Genomic DNA, 20,390 nt, shown 5'->3' with positions numbered 1-20,390 from the left:
TTATTATTATTATTTAATAATTACCCAGTGTGCCGATCACCACTGGGACCACCTTGACTGGCTTGTAAATAAAACAAGCCTGTTTGGGCTGAAAAATGCGGTATAGAAATAAAGCAAATAAATAATAAATAAAAATAATGATAATAATAATGATAATAATAATAATTATTGTTATTTACAAGCCAGTCAAGGTGGTCCCAGTGGTGATCGGCACACTGGGTGCAGTTCTTCAAGACCTTGGCCTGCACTTAAACACAATCAGCGCTGATCAAATTACCCCCATGACCAGCAAAAAATACTGGAGGTCTTTGGAGAGGTCTATAGGAGTTGTAGTTCACCTGTACCCAGAGCACACTAAGAAATGTTCATGATAACCATTTATTGAGAAAAATGCTATATATTGCCATTATCACAATCAGAAAAGCATTGTATTGAGAAAAACACCTTTCTGAACACTTTCATCATGGCAATCGATAGATTGGATGATTTTCCACGTCCTCAACGGGAAAAGAGTTGCTCTCCCACCCTTTTCCCCCTGCAACTGCCTACTTTGGGCCCCATTTACATTTCTTTTTGGAAATGAAGTCCCGTCCTCCCCCAAAAAACAGTCTTGTAGGATTTTCTGCTGAGCCGATTCCTCTCGGTCGGCTTCCGGCTTCCTTTTCCCAACACAAAAAAACCAGCAACATTGTGCACAATGGGCGGAAGCTGTGACTTTTCGATGATAACTGGCTGACAAGAGGAAGATAAGAGCCTGCCTTTGTCAACAGGAAGCGAGGGCAGGAGGGGAGGAAGAGGCGTCTCACCACTCTTTCCTCTTTCCAAACGTGTTTTCTTCGCCTTCTTCTCTCTCTCTTTGGAGCTCGGTCCTGTCGTTCTTTGGAAGGAAAGAGGTTGCTATGGCCCTGGTCCACAACCGAGCCGTTCGGGGTGCCCTTTAAGAGGGGAAAGCATGATAGAAATAAACATAAACATGACAACAACAACCAGAATAACAACCATAGCAATAATAAACATTCAGTATTTCGTGTCAAAAGCATTGCAGAAATAAATTAGAATAAAACAGATAAAATAAAGGGAGAAAAGCAGCGAAATAGTTTTAGACCCAAGACGAGCAACAGCACCTGCATTGTCTGTAGATCCAAACAGTTCTTCCTTTGTGCATGAAGCAGGGCATTGTGGACAAGCATACGGATGCGGAGTTGTTTGTTCTACTCCACTGTCACACAAGGTGGAAGCTTCTTCTAGATCAGCGTTTCTCAACCTGGGGGTTAGGACCCCTGGGGAAGTTAAGAGGGGGTGTCCAAGTGCTCACCAAAGATAATCAGAAAACACAGTGGGTTGTTGTAGGTTTTTTCGGGCTATATGGCCATGGTCTAGAGGCATTCTCTCCTGACGTTTCGCCTGCATCTATGGCAAGCATCCTCAGAGGTAGTGAGGCCTTCGACGATACAGAAAACACAGTATTTTCTGATAGTCATGGGGGTTCTGTGTGGGAAGTTTGGCCCAATTCTGTCAATGGTGTGGGGTTCAGAATGTTCTTTGATTGTAGGTGAACTATAAATCCCAGCAACTACAACTCCCAAATGTCAAGGTCTATTTTCCAAACTCCACCAGTGTTCACATTAGGGCATATTGAGTATTTGTGCCAAATTTGGTCCATATCTATCCTTATTTGTGTCCACAGTGCTCTCTGCATGTAGGCGAACTACAACTCCCCTAAATCAAGGGGAATATTCTCCAAACCATTCCAGTATTTTCTGTTTGCCATGGGAGTTCTGTGTGCCAAGTCTGGTTCAGTTCCATCATTGGTGGAGTTCAGAATGCTCTTTGATTGAAGGTGAACTATAAATCCCAGCAACTACAGTTCCCAAATGACAAAATCAATCCCCCACAACCCCACCAGTAATATGTGGTGTCTTTTAAGAAAGAAAGAAAGTTTTATTATATTATTATTTAAATCTGGGTATATCGGGTATTTGTGCCAAATTTGGTCCAGATCTATCATTGTTTGATTCCACAGTGCCCTCTGGATGTAGCTAAACTACAACTCCAAAACTCAAGGTCAATGTCCACCAAACCCTTCCAGTATTTTCTGTTGGTCGTTGGGAGTTCTGTGTGCCAAGTCTGGTTCAGTTCCATCATTGGTGGAGTTCAGAATGCTCTTTGATTGTAGGTGAACTATACATTCCAGCAACTACAATGCCCTAATGACAGAATCAACCCCCCCCCCCCCCCCCACAACCCCACCAGTATTTAAATTTGGGCGCATTGGGTATTTGTGCCAAATTTGGTCCAGATCCATCATTGTTTGATTCCACAGTGTCCTCTGGATGTAGCTGAACTACAACTCCAAAACTCAAGGTCAATGCCCACCAAACCCTTCCAGTATTTTCTGTCGGTTGTTGGAGTCCTGTGTGCCAACTTTGGTTCAGTTCCATCATTGGTGGAATTCACAATGTGCTTTGATTGTAGGTGGACTATAAATCCCAACAACTACAACTCCCAGATGACAAAATCAATCCACTCCAACCCCACCAGTATTCAAAGTTGGGCATATTGAGTATTTGTGCCAAATTTGGTCCAGTGAATGAAAATATATCCTGAATATTGAATATTTGCATGACGATTCATAACAGTAGCAAGATGACAGCAACGAAAATAATGTTGTGATTGGGGGTCACCACAACATGAGGGTCCGCGGCATTAGGAAGGTTGAGAACCACTGATCGAAGGTGACGCTGAGATATTTAGGGTGTGGATATTATACATTTGTCTCGTTTGGACCATAGGACCCACCTGCAGGGACGTTTTGGCCCCTTGCGCCGACGGTCCTTGTAAGAACGGAGGGGAGTGCCGCGAGTCCGAGGACTACGAAAGCTTCCTGTGCGCCTGCCCTTCCGGTTGGCAAGGTAAGAGCATTCTTCCGGGGTGTCACGTGAAAAATATTCCCTGCCTTCCCAAACAGATGCTGGCTCTCTTCAAGCACTGTTCTCCTTCGTGGTCACTGTGAATTGCACATATGGCTGATTGAGTTGCAGTAAGGGTCACTAAAACGGATAGGGTTCTTAAGACAAGGAAATCTGTCGCCAACGACATTTGTGACGAACCCCATGCAGCAGCTAAAGAGGAATCGACACAAAAACGAGCTGTAGGACAAAAGGAGTGTAAAAAAAAAGAATTAAATTCAGGGGAAACGTGGGCCAAACTTTCAAACAAATCCACATCTTGTGGGTTTGCAGATATATCAATTTCCCACCCGCGTTAATTGATTTATGGCCCAAAATGGTAATCGCTCACCTGCTTCTGCTTCCCGCAGGATACACCTGGCTTCTGGTAAATCGTTGCGGTTCACGACAAAACATTTCCCTCGGATCGTAGCACCCTAGAGGCATCTCTGAGTGCAAACTGGATTGCAACTCCTATCACTCAGAGCCAATGTTGTGTTGAGGATGATGGGAATGGTGGCCCGACGATAGCAGGGTGACCCTTTCGTTGAGGAATTTATTTATTTACAGTATATTCTGCCCATCTCCTTCCACAGGGGACTCAGGGCGGATCACAATACACATATACATAGCAAACATAGACACACAAAATAATAATAATAATAATAATAATAATAATAATAATAATAATAATAATAATTTTTTATTTCGGGTACTTTAACCCCGCCCTTCTCAACCCCCGAGGGAGGACTCAGGGCGGCTTACAAAAAAAATGGCACAATTCGATGCCTATACATATTACACATAATATACAAAACCATAGTTAAAAGCAATTATCACAGTTAAAACAGTCAAACAACCAATACATAACACATCATATAAAACTATTCTTGTGCTCAGCGTTTCGTCTTTCAGAGTTGCATCGTTCTAATCCATTAATCATTTCCTAATCATCGTTAAAGTTCTTTCTTTATCTGCCCGATTGTCCGAATGCCTGGTATGTGTTTTTATTGTATGTGTTTTTATGGTTGGAAACCGGTCTGAGTCCCTCAAAAGAGGTGAGAAGGTCGGTATATAAAACTCTGAAATAAATATTTCCATGTTTTCAGTCTTTTCCTAAAGGAAAGGAGCGATGTTGCAGACCTGATTTCCCCGGGGAGTGAATTCCACAGGCGGGGGGCCACCACCGAGAAGGCCCTGCTCCTCGTCCCCGCCAACCTCACTTGTGATAGAGGCGGGGTCGAGAGCAGAGCCTCTCCGGAAGATCTCAGACTCTGGGGTGGGACGTAAAGGGAGATCCGTTCGGATTATTATTATTATAGGGTTTTGTAGGTCAAAACTAGCACTTTGAATTGAATAAATAAAGATTATAATTGTGCTTATAATCTTTATTTATACCCTGCCACCATCTCCCCGATGGGGACTCGGAGCAGCTTACATGAGGCCAAGCCCAAACAACAAATTACAATAAAATAAGACCGAAAACACAAACAATAACAACATAATTACATAAAACATGTGAAAACATAGCAATATAGAATTACAATAAACAGACACACAGAGGCTATTTAACTTTCCAGCATCATGAGGGTATGTTCGAATTCTGGCCACCAGGGGAGCTGTTGCTTCACTGTCCACTTGTGACACTACCAATGGAGTACTTCCTTATTCTTTTGCATGCTGCTGGAGAGTTTTATGGTGTCGTAAATTAGTTAAATTATGTATTTATTTATTCCTATATTTATGCACCACCCTTCTCTACCCGAAGGGGACTTGGGGTGGCCTAACAAAAGCCTAACATAAAAACAACCACTGTGCAATTAAAATATTAAAAAAATTACAAAAAACAATAAATTAGGACACACCCATTAAAATCTAAATCCAAAAACCAGTCCGGGTCAATTCGTTGCCCTAAGTTGTGTGATCTTCTTCCACTTGCTGCTCACTGATCCAACGCTTGGTCCCATCACCAGGTCTTGATTTTCCTTCTAAAAGACAAGAAGGAGGTGGCCAATCTTATATCTCTAGGGAGGGCGTTCCATAGGCAGGGGGCCACTGCCGAGAAGGCCTTGTCTCTTGTCCCCATCAACCGTGTTTGTGATAGTGGTGGGATCGAGGGCAGGGCCTCTCCTGAAGATCTTAAACTTTGTGATGGTTCGTGGAAGGAGATACATTCGGACAAGTAGTCTGGGCCTCCCCACATACAGCGGTACCTACGTTTCCTATTTGAGAGATGCAACTTTCAGGCTGCAAAGGTCGACAGCAAGCTAGACAAATGATCGGGAGCTCATTCACCATCCACTTGTCTCTTTGGTCTGTAATTAAGTTTTGATTGATTGAGAAAGGAAAGGATGATGACGACGGCTTTGCATTCCTGATTTTTGCAAATCCGTCCACAATGAGACGTAATTTGGACCCAAGACCAAAACAGGGAGGGAAAAGCGGTTTCGGCCTGGTGTTTTGGAGAATATCAGGAGTCAATTCTCTTTATTGCCATGTGCTTCTCAGGGCAAACCTGCGAGATCGACATCAACGAATGCGTCAAGAGCCCCTGCCGGAACGGCGCCACGTGCCAGAATACGAACGGAGGCTACCGGTGTGTCTGCAAACCTGGCTTCGCCGGCCGCGGCTGCGAAATTGACATTGACGACTGCCAGCCCAGTAAGACCCTCACAAACAGGAAATGTTATATGTCAATAATAATAATCAATAATAATGAATAATAATAATAATCAATAGGAGTCTGAAGCCCCTAGTGGTGCAGTGGGTCAAACCACTGAGCTGCTGAACTTGCTTACCGAAAGGTTGCAGGTTTGAATCCAGGGAGTGGGGTGAGCTCCCGCTGTTAGCCCCAGCTTCTGCCAACCTAGTAGTTCAAAAACATCCAAATGTGAGTAGATCAATAGATACCACTCTGGTAGGAAGGTAACGGCAATCCATGCTGTCACGCACATGGCCTTGGAGGTGTCTACGTTCAACGCCGGCTCTTTGGCTTAGAATTGGAGGTGAGCACCACCCTCAGAATCGGGCACGACTGGACTTAATGTCAGGAGTAAACTTTTACCTTACCTTTACTGAGTTGTTGTAGTTATTATTATTATTATTATTATTATGCATTAATAATAATAATAATAATAATATTTTTGTTGTGACAGGAATGTCTTGAGAAGCTGCATTAATAATAATAATAATTATTATTATTATTATTTGTCGTGTCAGGAGTGTCTTGAGAAACTGCATAATAATAATAATAATAATAATAATAATAATAATAATTTTTTGTCGTGTCAGGAATGTCTTGAGAAGCTGAATTCTTTCCTGACGTTTTGCCTGCACTTTGGCGAAATATATGCCACAGATATATCAATCCTTTTGCCTAGTTCCAACAAACCTCACTACGTCTGAGGATGCTTGCCAAAGTGCAGGCGAAACGTCAGGAGAGAATGCCTCTAGACCATGGCCATACAGGCCGAAAAAACCTACAACAACCCAGTGATTCCGGCCATGAAAGCCTTCGACAATACAATGAGGAAGAACTTCCTGACTGTGAGAGAGAGCTGTTCAGCAGTGGAACTCTCTGTCCTGAACTGTGGTGGAAGCTCCTTTTTTGGAGGCTTTGAAACAGAAACTGGATGGCCATCTTTTGGGGGTGGTTTGAATGCGATTTTCCTGCTTCTTGGCAGAAAAGGGTTAGACTGGATGTTCAGCAGTGGAACTCTCTGTCCTGAACTGTGGTGGAAGCTCCTTTTTTGGAGGCTTTGAAACAGAAACTGGATGGCCATCTTTTGGGGGTGGTTTGAATGCGATTTTCCTGCTTCTTGGCAGAAAAGGGTTAGACTGGATGGCCCACGAGGTCTCTTCCAACTCTAGGAGTCTATGATTTGCATGACTTCGGCTTTGTTGACCAAGCGTTGAATGCAAGCCCACCAAAACGCTTCCGGCCTTTCTTCCGACCCAGATCCGTGCCACAACGGAGGCTCCTGCTCCGACGGCGTCAACAGCTTCTTCTGCGACTGCCTGGCCGGCTTCCAGGGCCACAAGTGCGAGGAGGACATTGACGAGTGCAGCAGCAACCCCTGCAAGAACGGGGCCAACTGCACCGACTGCGTCAACAGCTACACCTGCACCTGCCCCTCCGGATTCAGCGGCATCCACTGCGAACACAACACGCCCGACTGCACAGAGAGGTGAGCCTCGGAAGGGCCGGGCCAAAGGGTCGGGACGCAATCACATCTTGCAAAGCAGCCTTCAAGCTTTCCATAGTGCAACATAGAGGCCCATCAACCACTTGACATGTTCTTAGCTGCCACACAATATCTGTGGACTTCCAGACCCATTTATTAAATACTAGCTGTCCCCTGCCACGCATTGCTGTGGCCCACATGGGGGTTCTGTGTGGGAAGTTTGGCCCAATTCTATCATCGGTGGGGTTCAGAATGCTCTGTGATTGTAGGTGAACTACAAATCCCAGCGACTACAACTCCCACATGTCAAGATTCTATTTTCCCCAAACTCCACCAATGTTCACATTTGGGCATATTGAGTATTCGTGTAGAGTTTGGTCCAGATCCATCATTGTTTGAGTCCACAGTGCTCTCTGGATGTAGGTGAACTACAACTCCAAAACCAAAGGACACTGCCCACCAAAGCCTTTCACTATTTTCTGTTGGTCATGGGAGAACTGTGTGCCAAGTTTGGTTCAATTCCATCGTTGGTGGGGTTCAGAAAGCTCTTTGATTGTAGGTGAACTATAAATCCCAGCAGCTACAAGTCCCCAATGACAAAATCAATTTTTTTGAGTGAAGGACATACATTGGGTTGTTAGGTGTTTTGTGTCCAAATTTGGTGTCAATTCCCCCAGTGGTTTTTGAGTTCTGTTAATCCCACAAACGAACATTACGTTTTTGTTTATATAGATATATAGAGATCTGCATTATATATATTTTATTACTAGCCGTCCCCTGCCACGCATTGTTGTGGCCCACTCTGTGTATATGTGTTTTGTGTGTGTATATAAATACATGTTTGTGTGTGTGTATATATTTGTGTATATATGTGTGTTTGTGTGTATATATATATATATGTGGGTGTATATATTTGTATATTTGTGTGTTTATATGTGTACATGTGGAGCCCCCGGTGGTGCAGTCGGTTAAAGCGCTGAGATGCTGAGCTTGTTGACCAAAAGGTCAGCAGTTCGAATCCAGGGAGCGAGGTGAGCTCCCGCAGTCAGCCCCAGCTTCTGTCAACCTAGCAGTTCAAAAACATGCAAATGGGAGTAGATCAATAGGTACTGCTCCGGCAGAAATGTAACAGCGCGTCATGCAGACATGCCGGACACATGACCTTGGAAGTGTCTATGGACAACGCTGGCTCTTCGGCTTAGAAATGGAGATGAGCGCCAGAGTCCCAGAGTCGGACATGACTGGACTTCATGTCAGGGGACAACTTTTACCTTACTATGTGTACATGCATATTGTGTATATGTGTGTGCTTATCTATATGCGTATTTGTGTGTATATATGTATGTATGTGGATATGTATATGTGTGTGCATGTGTATATGTATATATGTATGTGTGCATGTATATGTGCATATGTGTTTATGTATATATGTGTGTGTATATGTGCATATTTGTGTGTGTGTGTGCATATATATACATGTGTGCATGTGCATATGCATATGAGTGTATGTGTATAGGTATATATGTGTGTATATATATGTATATGTGTATATTTGTGTGTGTTTGTGCATATATATACGTGTGTGTATGAATGTGTGCATGTGCATATGTATATGAATGTGTATATGTATATATGTGTGTATATATATGTATATGTGTATATTTGTGTGTTTGTGCATATATATACGTGTGTATGAATGTGTGCATGTGCATATGTATATGAGTGTATGTCTATATGTATATATGTGTGTATATATATGTATGTGTATATATGTGTGTATTTGTGTGTGTTTGTGCATATATATACGTGTGTGTATGAATGTGTGCATGTGCATATGTATATGAGTGTATGTATATATGGTGTATTTTTGGGGGTTTGTAAGTCTGTTCCGCTGGCTTTGTGTGTGTGTGTGTGTGTATTTATGGGTGATGGACACTCATTGGACTTTTAGATATCTTGTGTTCAAATTTGGTGTCAATTCGTCCAGTGGTTTTTGAGTTATGTTAATCCCACAAACAAACATTACATTTTTATTTATATAGATATTATAATTTCATATAATAATTAATAATAAATATAATACAACAGGCTTCATTGAGTCCTTATTCTAGGACTCAATGAAGCCTGTTTTATTATATTTATTATTTATTATTAATAATAAATATAATAAAGGAAGAGAACTGGGAAGAAAGAGCCCAGACACTGATATTATTTTTCTCTCCTTCCTCAGTTCTTGCTTCAACGGCGGGACTTGCGTGGATGGCATCAACACCTTCACTTGCGTTTGCCCACCGGGCTTCACCGGCATCTATTGCGAGCACGATATCAACGAATGCGACTCCAAGCCCTGTTTAAATGGCGGCACTTGCCAGGACAGCTACGGGACCTACAAGTGCACCTGTCCGCAGGGCTACACTGGGATCAATTGCCAGGTAAGGGCCATTTGCATTAGTTTTACTACATTTTCATCCCAAGGACTTCTTTTCGGATCCTTGGCCTTTGTTCACACCCGTTTCCCTTTGGTCCGCAGAACCTGGTGCGCTGGTGCGACTCCTCTCCGTGCAAAAACCGAGGGAAATGTTGGCAGGTGGACAATTCGTACCGCTGCGAATGCACCAGCGGCTGGACGGGACTCTATTGCGACGTCCCCAACGTCTCGTGCGAAGTGGCCGCTCAGCAGCAAGGTGGGTGACTTGGATACTCTCCAAAGAACAAATTGGGGATTGGAAGGGGGTTTTCATTCTGACCCAACTCCAAATTGGAGCACAGGGTCTACATCAGGGGTCCCCAAATGACAGCTTGCAGGTCCGATATGACTCTCTTGGGGTCCTTGACCTGGCTTAAACTTTGGGCTTAGGGTCACCCTATGCCTGAAATGACTCAAAAGGCACACAACAACAGCAACAACCACCCAAATTTACTTGACTGTATCACCAGCCAAAAGCAGTCCCACATTGAAATAGTGGGATGGATGGATGGAAGGAAGGAAGGAGAGAGAAAAGAAAGGGGGAGGAAGGCAATAAGCAAGGAAGACAGGGAGAAAGAGAGAGATAAGGGAATAATAAGGGAGGAAGACAGAAGTCAGAAAGAGGGAAGGAAGAAAAGGGAGGGAAGAAATAAGGGGGAAAGGCAGGAAAGGAAAAACATGGAAAGAAGGAAGGAAAAAGTAAAAGGAGGACGACAAGGAGGAAGAAAGAGAGAAGGAAAAAATAAAGGATCAAATCAGAGAGGAAGATAGGAAAGGAGAAACAGGGAAAGAAAGAAAGGGAGGAAGAGAAGAAGGGAGAAAGAGGGAAGGAAAGAAAGGAAGGAAGGGGAAGGAATAAGGGAGGAAGACAAGAAAGCAGAAACAGGGAAAGAAGGAAGGAAAGGGGGGAAGACGGAGAAAGAGGGAAGGAAAAAAGAAAGGGTCAAATAAGGGAGGAAGATAGGAAAGGAGAAATGGAAACAAAGAAAGTAAGGGAGGACAACAGGAAGGGAGAAAGAGGGAAGGAAAGAAAGGAAGGGGGAAGGAATAAGGGAGGAAGACAGGAAAGCAGAAACAGGGAAAGAAGGAAGGAAAAAGAGAGGAAGGGAGAAAGAGGGAAGGAAAAAGAATGTGTCAAATAAGGGAGGAAGATAGGAAAGGGAGAAAGAGGGAAGGAAAGAAAGAAAATGAGTGGTCAAATAAGGGAGGATGACAGGAAAGGAGAAACAGGGAAAGAAAGAATAAGGGAGGAAGACATGGATTTTCCTGCCGGAGCCTTGCGTTTGATGGCCTTCCTTCTTTTGCCTTTGCAGGGGTCGACGTCGCCCACCTCTGCCGGAACTCGGGCGTTTGCATGGACCGGGGCAACACGCACTTCTGTCATTGCCAGGCTGGCTATACGGGCAGCTATTGCGAAGAGCAAGTGGACGAATGCTCTCCCAACCCGTGCCAAAATAGGGCCACTTGCACCGATTACCTGGGCGGTTATTCATGCGAGGTACAGCAATTTATTATTATTATTATTATTATTAGTAATGCAGCTTCTCAAGACACTCCTGACACGACAAAAAATAATAATTATTATTATTATTATTAATGCAACTTCTCAAGACACTCCTGACACGACAAAAAATATTATTATTATTATTATTATTATTATTATTATTAATGCAGCTTCTCAAGACACTCCTGACATGACAAAATATTACTATTATTATTATTATTATTATTATTATTATTATAGTATTTCTAGGCTTTATGATGAGTCTGTATTATCATTACCATTATTATTATGATAGGGAAAGTAGCACCAGAAATGGGTCTCTTCCAAATTGAATCTAAATGAGTATTTTTCCTTTTCAGTGTGTTGCCGGCTATCACGGCGTGAACTGCTCAGAAGAGATCAACGAATGCCTGTCTCACCCCTGCCAAAATGGAGGGACTTGTATTGATCTCATCAACACCTACAAATGCTCCTGTCCCCGAGGAACCCAAGGTAAGCCAAGAAAACTTACCTGTTGAGCCTTTTTAGCTCAGGTCCCCGATGATGCCTGGGTTAGGCCTTTTGTACTGTTATATATCCCAAGTAGTCGTTGTGTGGTTCAGATGCATCATCAGTATGGTTCATAATGATTTCTGGATGTGAGTGAACTGCAACTCCCATCATTCCAGGTCCACCCCCCACCCCAAAAAAACTCCAGTTGGCCATGTTAGGTATGTGAGCCAAGTTTAGTCCAAATGCATCATCAGTATGGTTCACAATGATTTCTGTATGTGGGTGAACTACAACTCCCATCATCCCAGATCCATCCCACCCAAACTCCACCAGTTATTAAAGTTGACCATGTTAGGTATGTGAGCCAGGTTTGGTCCAGATGCATCATCAGTATGGTTCACAATGATTTCTGTATGTGAGTGAACTACAACTCCCATCATCCCAGATCCATTTTCTCCCAAACGCCACCAGTTGTTAAAGTTGGCCTTATTGGGTATGTGAGCCAGGTTTGGTCCAGATGCATCATCAGTATGATTCACAACGATTTCTGGATGTGGGTGAACTACAACTCCCATCATCCCAGGTCCATCTCCCCCAAACTCCACTAGTTGTTAAAGTTGGCCATGTTGGGTATGTGAGCCAGGTTTGGTCCAGATGCATCATTAATATGGTTCACAACAATTTCTGGATGTGGGTGAACTACAACTCCCATCATTCCAGGTCCATCCCACCCCAAACCCCACTAAGAATTAAAATTGGCCATGTTGGAGCTGTGTGCCAAGTTTGGTCCAGATCCATATCTATTTTCACCTTTATTATATACATACATGCATATATGGATATTCTGGGAATAGTTGCACTCTGCTCACGTTCTCAGCTCATTGTTGTAATACTCTCAGCCCAGTGTGGCCCCTTCTCTAAGCTCTCCCTCTCCTCCTTGGCAGGGGTGCACTGCGAGATCAACGTGGACGACTGCAGCCCGTCTTCGGGTCCCGACACCTTGACCCCGAAGTGCTTCAACAACGGCAAGTGCATCGACCGGGTGGGCGGCTACAGCTGCCTCTGCTTGCCAGGCTTCGTCGGGGAGCGCTGCGAGGGGGACGTCAACGAGTGCCTCTCCAACCCCTGCGACATGCGGGGGACCCAGAACTGCGTGCAGCGCGTCAACGATTACGAGTGCGAGTGCCGCCCGGGCTACACCGGTGAGTCACGTGGGTCTCGTTCAACCCTCGGACCAGGGATGTGACATATAGTTTGGGAAAGACCATGAAAGACCCTTGTTATCCTCTATGCTTCCTTTCTCCTGCAGGACGGCGTTGCGAGACGGTGGTGGACGGCTGTCGCAACAAGCCCTGCAAGAACGGCGGAACCTGCGCCGTCGCCAGCAACACGCAACACGGTTACATCTGCAGGTGCCCTCCGGTAAGGAACGGGCCTTCAAGTCCCATCATCCCAAGTCAATTCCCTTCAAACCCCACCAGTGACTAAAGTTGGTCATGATGGGTCTGTGTTCCATGTTTACCCAAATCCGTTGTGGGGGAACTACAGCTCCCATCATCCTAGATCAGTGGTTCTCAACCTTCCTAATGCCGCAACCCCTTAGTACAGGTCCTCATGTTGTGGTGACCCCCAACCATAACGTTATTTTCGTTGCTACTTCATAACTGTAATTTTGCTACTGTTAAGAGTCATAACGTAAATATGCAGGATGTATTTTCATTCACTGGACCAAATTTAGCACAAATATCTGATACACCCAAAATTTGAATACTGGTGGAATTGGGGGGTGATCGATTTTGTCATTTCGTAATGCTGAAGTTGCTGGGATTTATAGTTCACCTATAATCAAAGAGCCTTCTGAACTCCATCAATGATGTTATTGAATCAAACATGGCACACAGAATTCCCATGACCAAGAGAAAATACTGGGAAGGTCTGGTGGACATTGACTTTGAGTTTTTGGAGTTGTAGTTCACCTACATCCAGAGAACACTGTGGACTCAAGCAATTATGGATCTGGATCAAACTTGGCACAAATACTCAATATGTCCAAATGTGAACACTGGTAGAGTTTGGAGAAAATAGACCTTGCCATTTGGGAGTTGTAGTTGTTGGGATTTATAGTTCACCCACAATGAAATAGCATTCTGAACCTCACCAATGATAGAATTGGACCAAACTTTCCACACAGAACTCCCATGACCAACAGAAAATACTGTTTTCTGATGGTCTTTGGCGACCCCTCTGATACCCCCTTGCGACCCCCACAGGGGTCCCGACCCCCAGGTTGAGAAACACTGTCCTAGATCAATACTCACCAAACCCTGCCAGTACTTAAAATTGGTCATGTGTGGGTATGTGTGCCATGTTTGGACCTGATCAATTGTTGGTTGGGTCCACAGTGTTTTCTGGATACACACACACACAGACCAAGGTAGTTCTTGCTTTCATCCATATTATATATAACTAGCCATCCCCTGCCACGTGCTGCTGTGGCCCAGTCTGTGTACATGTGTTTTGTGTGCATATATTTATGTATATGTGTGTTTGCGTACATATGTGTGTATGCTTTGTATTTTTTTTAATTTTGGGGCTTTTTAAGTTTCTTCTATGATGTTTTTCAGTGTTTTTATGAGTGATTGTCACTTGTTGGCCTGATAGGTGTCTTGTGTCCAAATTTGATGTCATTTTGTCCAGTAGTTTTTGAGTTATGTTAAGCCCACAAACAAACATTACATTTTTATTCATATAGATAATTGATAGGTAGGTAGGTGGATAGCTGAATGGATAACCGGCTGTTGGGAATTGTGGGAGTTGGGGTCCGGGACACCTGGAGGGACGAAGTTTGCCCATGCTTGGTATAGATGCACCCCAAATTACTCCATAAAATCCTGCAGATAAGGAAGTTGGGCTATAAATATAATGTAATATATTGTATATACATATATTTATAATACCATAATGTAATACAATATAATACTACTAATAATAATACAATATTATAATTATATATTTTATATTACATGTAATATTACTAATAGTATTACAATATAAAGGTATAGTACAATATAGTCACATATACTGCTGATATTGTACTATGCTGATAATATCATACATTGTATGTATGTGTGTATATATATATGTATGTATATCTTGTAAGCCGCTCTGAATCCCCTTCAGGGAGAAAAGGGTGGCATATAAATGTTGTAAATAAATATATAAATAAAAGCTAGATATATTGTTGAAGGCTTTCATGGCAGGAATCACTGGATTGTTGTAGGTTTTTTCGGGCTATATGGCCATGGTCTAGAGGCATTCTCTCCTGATGTTTCGCCTGCATCTATGGCAAGCATCCTCAGAGGTAGTGAGGTCTGTTGGAACTAGGAAAGTGGGTTTATATAACTGTGGAATGATCAGGGTGGGACAAAGGACTCTTGTCTGCTGGAGCTAGGTGTGAATGTTGGAGCTAGGAACATGAAAGGCACTGCAGACTGCTTTAACCAGAGAAATCAGCCATAGCAGAGTACCTGAGGAACCAACCTGGACACAGCATATTATTTGAGAACACAGAAATGCTGGACCACTCTCACAACCACCATGTCAGGCTACACAGAGAAGCCATTGAAATCCACAAGAAGCATGTGGACAATGTCAACAGAAAGGAGGAAACCATGAAAATGAACAAAGTCTGGCTACCAGTATTAAAAAACTCTAAAATTACAACAGCACAACAACACAGACGAAACAAACGAGGACATCTAATCACCTCTCAACAAAAGATTGCTCCAGGCACGGTCAGGCCATTATATGCAGTTGAAACATTCCCACCTAGCTCCAGCAGACAAGAGTCCTTTGTCCCACCCTGATCATTCCACAGATAGATAAACCCTTTTTTCCTAGTTCCAACAGCCCTCACTACCTCTGAGGATGCTTGCCATAGATGCAAGCGAAACGTCAGGAGAGAATGCCTCTAGAACATGGCCATATAGCCCGGAAAAACCCACAACAACCCAAAAGCTAGATATCTCGATGGATGGTTGAATAGATAAGGCGGAGAGAGAGATACAGGCAGAGAGACATGCATTGCAAGGTGCAAGGACAGACTGTTGACGGTGATGTCTTTCTCAGGGCTTGGACGGGGCCACGTGCGAGAACGACTTGCGCAGCTGCGGGGCGCTGCGTTGCCTGAACGGCGGGACCTGCGTCTCGGCCCAGAAGAGCTCCAAGTGCCTGTGCGGGCCGGGCTTCACGGGCCCCGAGTGCCAGTTCCCCTCCAACAGCCCCTGCCACTCCAGCCCTTGCTACAACCGGGGCACCTGCCAGTTTGCCAAGGAGCCTCCCCACTACCGCTGCCTCTGCCCCACCAACTTCAACGGCCTGAACTGCCACATCCTGGACTACGACTTCCCCGGCGGCGTGGGGAGGGACATTGCCCCGCCGCCCTTGGAGGAGAGCTGCGAGACCCCCGGCTGCCCGGGCCTGGCCGGCAACAAGATCTGCGACACCAAGTGCAACAGCCACGCTTGCGGATGGGACGGCGGGGACTGCTCGCTCAATTTCAACGACCCCTGGAAGAACTGCTCCCAGTCCCTGCAGTGCTGGAAGTACTTCAACGACGGGAAGTGCGACACCCAGTGCAACAACACCGGCTGCCTCTTCGACGGGTTCGACTGCCAGAAGGTGGAAGGGCAATGCAAGTGAGTCCGAGAGCAAACCCTGGGCACCGTTTGCGCACAATCACCTCAAATTCTGTCTTTTTCCCTTCCCTTGGGTGAAAAAATATATATGCAGATTTCATTGTAAGGAAAGGTTGGGGACACTTCAACCCACTCTTGGCCTGTCCACAAAACTCTGTCCTCTAGTTAAAAATGACTTTCGTGGTCTTCAAGGGAGGGAGGGAGGAAAGAGAAAGGAAAGAGGAAGGAAGGGAGGGAAGAAGGAAAGGAGAAAGAAAAGAAAGAAAGGAGAGAGAGAGAAGGTTAAGAGGAAGGAAGGGGAAAGAGAAAGGAAGGAGAGAAAGATGGAAGAGAGAAGGAAAAGAGAAAGAAAAGAAGGAAGGAAGAGAGAGAGAAGGTTAAGAGGAAGGGAGGGGAAAGAGAAAGGAAGGAGAGAAAGATGGAGGAAAGAAGGAAAAGAGAAAGAAAAGAAGGAAGGAAGAGAGAGAGAAGGTTAAGAGGAAGGGAGGGGAAAGAAAAAGGAAGGAGAGAAAGATGGAGGAAAGAAGGAAAAGAGAAAGAAAAGAAGGAAGGAAGAGAGAGAGAAGGTTAAGAGGAAGGGAGGGGAAAGAGAAAGGAAGGAGAGAAAGATGGAGGAAAGAAGGAAAAGAGAAAGAAAAGAAGGAAGGAAGAGAGAGAGAAGGTTAAGAGGAAGGGAGGGGAAAGAGAAAGGAAGGAGAGAAAGATGGAAGAGAGAAGGAAAGGAGAAAGGGAAAAAGGAAGGAAAGAGGAAGAGAGACAATAAGGAAGAAAGAGGGAAGGAAGGGGGAAGAGAAAGGAAGGAGAGAAAGAAATATGCAGAAAGGAAGAAAGGAAAGAGGGAAAGGAAAGAAGGGAGGAGGAGAGAAAAATAAGGAACAGAAAAGGAAGAAATGGGAAAGAAAGGAAGGAGAGAAAGAAAGATGGAGAAATGAAGAAAGGAAGAGTGAAAGAAGGAAGGGAGAAAGGAAGGAAGGAAAGCAGGCAGAAAAGAAAGAGGAAGGAAGAGAGAAAGGAAATAAGGAAGAAAGAGAGAGAAGGGTAAGAGGAAGGAAGAGAGAAAGAGGGAATGAAGTAAGGGGAGAGAAAGGAGGGAAAGGAAAGAAGGAAGGGGAAAAGGAAAGAAGGAAGGAGAAAAGGAAAGAAGGCAGGTCGGAAGGAGAGAGGAGGAGAGAGAAAGAGGAAATAAGACAAAGGAAATAAAGAAGAGAGAAAGGTAGGAAGGAAGAAAGGGGTGAGAGGAAGGAGGGATCGAGAAAGATGGAGACATGAAGGAAGAAAGGAAAGGGAGGAAGGAGAGATCGAGAAAGATGGAGGAAGAGAGAAAAGGATGAAAGAAAGGGGAGAGAGGAAGAACAGAGAAAGGAAGGAAAGAGAAAAGAAAGGAAGGAAGGCAAGGTAGCTTGGCAGGTGGACAGGTAAGAAACCAACCAACCGAATCTAGATTTCTAGCCAATGCCATTTTGGAATCTTTCCGTACATTTTGAGGCCTGTAGTGGCCCGTGATATATTTGTGGGACCTCCAAAATTACTCCCAGGGTTCATTTCTTCCCCCTTTTCTCTCTGCTCTGCAGCCCTCTCTATGACCAGTACTGCAAGGACCACTTCTTGGACGGCCACTGCGACCAAGGCTGCAACAACGCCGAGTGCGAGTGGGACGGCCTGGACTGCGCCAACGACGTCCCCGAGAAGCTGGCCGAAGGGACGCTGGTGGTGGTGGTGCTCATCGCCCCCGAGGCCCTCAAGAACAACTCCCTCAACTTCCTGCGGGAGCTCAGCCGCATCCTCCACACCAACGTGGTCTTCAAGAAGGACCCCAAGGGCGAGTACATGATCTTCCCCTACTTCGGGAACCCCGAGGAGCTGAAGAAGCACCACGTCAAGCGGTCGGCGGAGGAGTGGCCGGACATGGAGGACGTGGTCCTGAGGGTGAAGGCCTCGCTCTACTCAGCGGTCGGTGGTCGGCATAGGAGAGAGCTGGGCCAGATGGATGTCTCTGGGTAAGGAGAAGTCGCGTTGGCTTTCTCTTTCTTCAATGGCTTTGCCTTTAGAGCCATGGCTTTTAGGGCGCATCTGCACTGTTGGGTGAATGCAGTTGGACCCCACTTGCACTCCCATGGCATCATGGTCTTGCGCCTCCTCAGCCAACGAGTGCAAACTACACCTCCCAGGATGCCATCTCATTGAATCATGGCAGTCCAAAAGGCACCAAACTGCATTAATTCTACAATGGAGAATGCACCATTGGTTTCGGAATAAGGAGCCTAAACAGCAAAGAAAGAAAGTCATGGGTCACCGAACTGCCAAAGTGCATTATTATTATTATTATTATTATTATTATTATTATTATTATTATTATTATATTAAAGTATTGTTATTGTTACTTTACTATATTATTATTATACTATATAGTTTTACCATTTTACTATATTGTTATTATTTTACTATATCATTATTATACTTTATTATTATACTATATATGTAGATTATTTTACTATGTTATTATTATACTTTATTATTATACTATATATTATCATTTTACCATATTGTTATTATTGTTATATTGTTATTATTATACTATATATTGTTATTATTTTACTATATTATTACTATACTAATGATTATTTTACTATATATTGTTATTATACTGTATATTGTTATTATTTTACTATGTTATTGTTTTTCTTAGTGGACTCTGAATGCACACATACATATTGTTATTATTTTACTTTGTTATTATACTATATATTGTTATTATTTCATTATATTATTATTATACTATCTATTATAATTATACTATATAATGTTATTACTGTATATTATTATTATTTTACTACATTATTGTTTTTCTTAGTGAACTCTGAATGCACACATACATATTGTTATTACTTTTACCTTGTTATTATACTATATATTGTTACTATTTCACTATATTATTATTATACTATCTATTATAATTATACTATATATTGTTATTATTTCACTATATTATCATTATTATTATCATCTTTATTTCTATCCTGCCTTTCACACCATAGAGACTCAAGGCAGCTAACAATATGAGCTTCAGGGGAAAAGAAAGGAAGCCATGGGGCCAAAGTGCATTTATTATCATTATTATTATTATTATTGGTGCAGATCCATCGGTGTTTGGGTTCACAGTGCTCTCTGGGTGTAGGTGAACTATAATAATAATAATAATAATAATAATAATAATAATAATAATAATAATGGGTGTAGGTGAACTACAACAACAATAAATAATAATAATAATAATAATAATAATAATAATAATAATAATAATAAAAACTATAACTCCCCCAAATCAAGGTGAATTTTCCCTCAAAGACCTCCAAGTCCAAGTCATAAAAGCCAGGAGCTCACCCGGACCCGGGTTTTGAACTGTCAGCCTTTCATCTTTCCCCCTCCCTTTATTTTCCTTACAGCTCCATTGTTTACTTGGAGATCGACAACCGGCAGTGCATCCAGTCTTCCTCGCAGTGTTTCCAAAGCACCAAGGAGGTGGCCGCCTTCCTGGGAGCCCTGGCCTCGATGGGCAGCCTGGACATTCCCTACCAAATCGAAGCCGTGAAAAGTAAGCTCGAGGGAAGCCTGGGAGTAACAGTTTAGCAAGGCCTTTGGCCTGGGACCTCTCCATACTACAAATCCCTATGCTTGCCCTATTGAAAACCCAAACTAGTACATAATAATAGAAAACAACATATTTAGCAAAGGAAGACCATTCTTTAGACCAGGTATGGGCAAACTTGGGCCCTCCAGGTGTTTTGGACTCCAACTCCCACAATTCCTAACAGCCGGTAGGCTGTTAGGAATTGTGGGAGTTGGAGTCCAAAACACCTGGAGGGCCCAAGTTTGCCCATGCCTGCCTTAGACTGTGAACACAAATGCGATGTCTGTATTGATCAATTTCCTCGCGATCCCATAAACAAACACGATCAAACGTGGAAGGAGACATCATGCGGTTGATCTTTTTTCCAAGCGTCTCTCTCTCTCTCTCGTCTCATTTTCAAATTGTTGCTGCTGGAAAGAAAAAAAGGAGTTGCAGGGCCTCTCCACCCCATCGATCCATGACACACCGAA

The 20,390-nt window shown here is 43.6% G+C and overlaps 1 protein-coding gene across 1 annotated transcript in view; it reads left to right on the top strand.

Moving 5' to 3' along the window:
- Positions 1-20,390, top strand: part of NOTCH1 (notch receptor 1) — a 111,928-nt gene that overhangs the window by 76,615 nt on the left and 14,923 nt on the right. Inside the window, exons 16-27 of the mRNA XM_060757486.2 lie at positions 2,793-2,912; positions 5,457-5,609; positions 6,907-7,135; positions 9,363-9,564; positions 9,663-9,816; positions 10,913-11,097; positions 11,463-11,595; positions 12,540-12,797; positions 12,905-13,017; positions 15,724-16,292; positions 17,864-18,289; positions 19,736-19,884. Of these exons, the coding sequence (XP_060613469.2) occupies positions 2,793-2,912; positions 5,457-5,609; positions 6,907-7,135; positions 9,363-9,564; positions 9,663-9,816; positions 10,913-11,097; positions 11,463-11,595; positions 12,540-12,797; positions 12,905-13,017; positions 15,724-16,292; positions 17,864-18,289; positions 19,736-19,884 (2,691 nt within the window). The remainder of the gene's footprint in view (positions 1-2,792; positions 2,913-5,456; positions 5,610-6,906; positions 7,136-9,362; positions 9,565-9,662; positions 9,817-10,912; positions 11,098-11,462; positions 11,596-12,539; positions 12,798-12,904; positions 13,018-15,723; positions 16,293-17,863; positions 18,290-19,735; positions 19,885-20,390) is intronic.

The sequence above is a fragment of the Anolis sagrei genome, chromosome 11, assembly GCF_037176765.1.
Source record: "Anolis sagrei isolate rAnoSag1 chromosome 11, rAnoSag1.mat, whole genome shotgun sequence".
Classification (NCBI taxonomy): domain Eukaryota; kingdom Metazoa; phylum Chordata; class Lepidosauria; order Squamata; family Dactyloidae; genus Anolis; species Anolis sagrei.
Note: the sequence above shows the minus strand (reverse complement) of the source record. Positions and strands in the feature narration are given on the sequence as shown.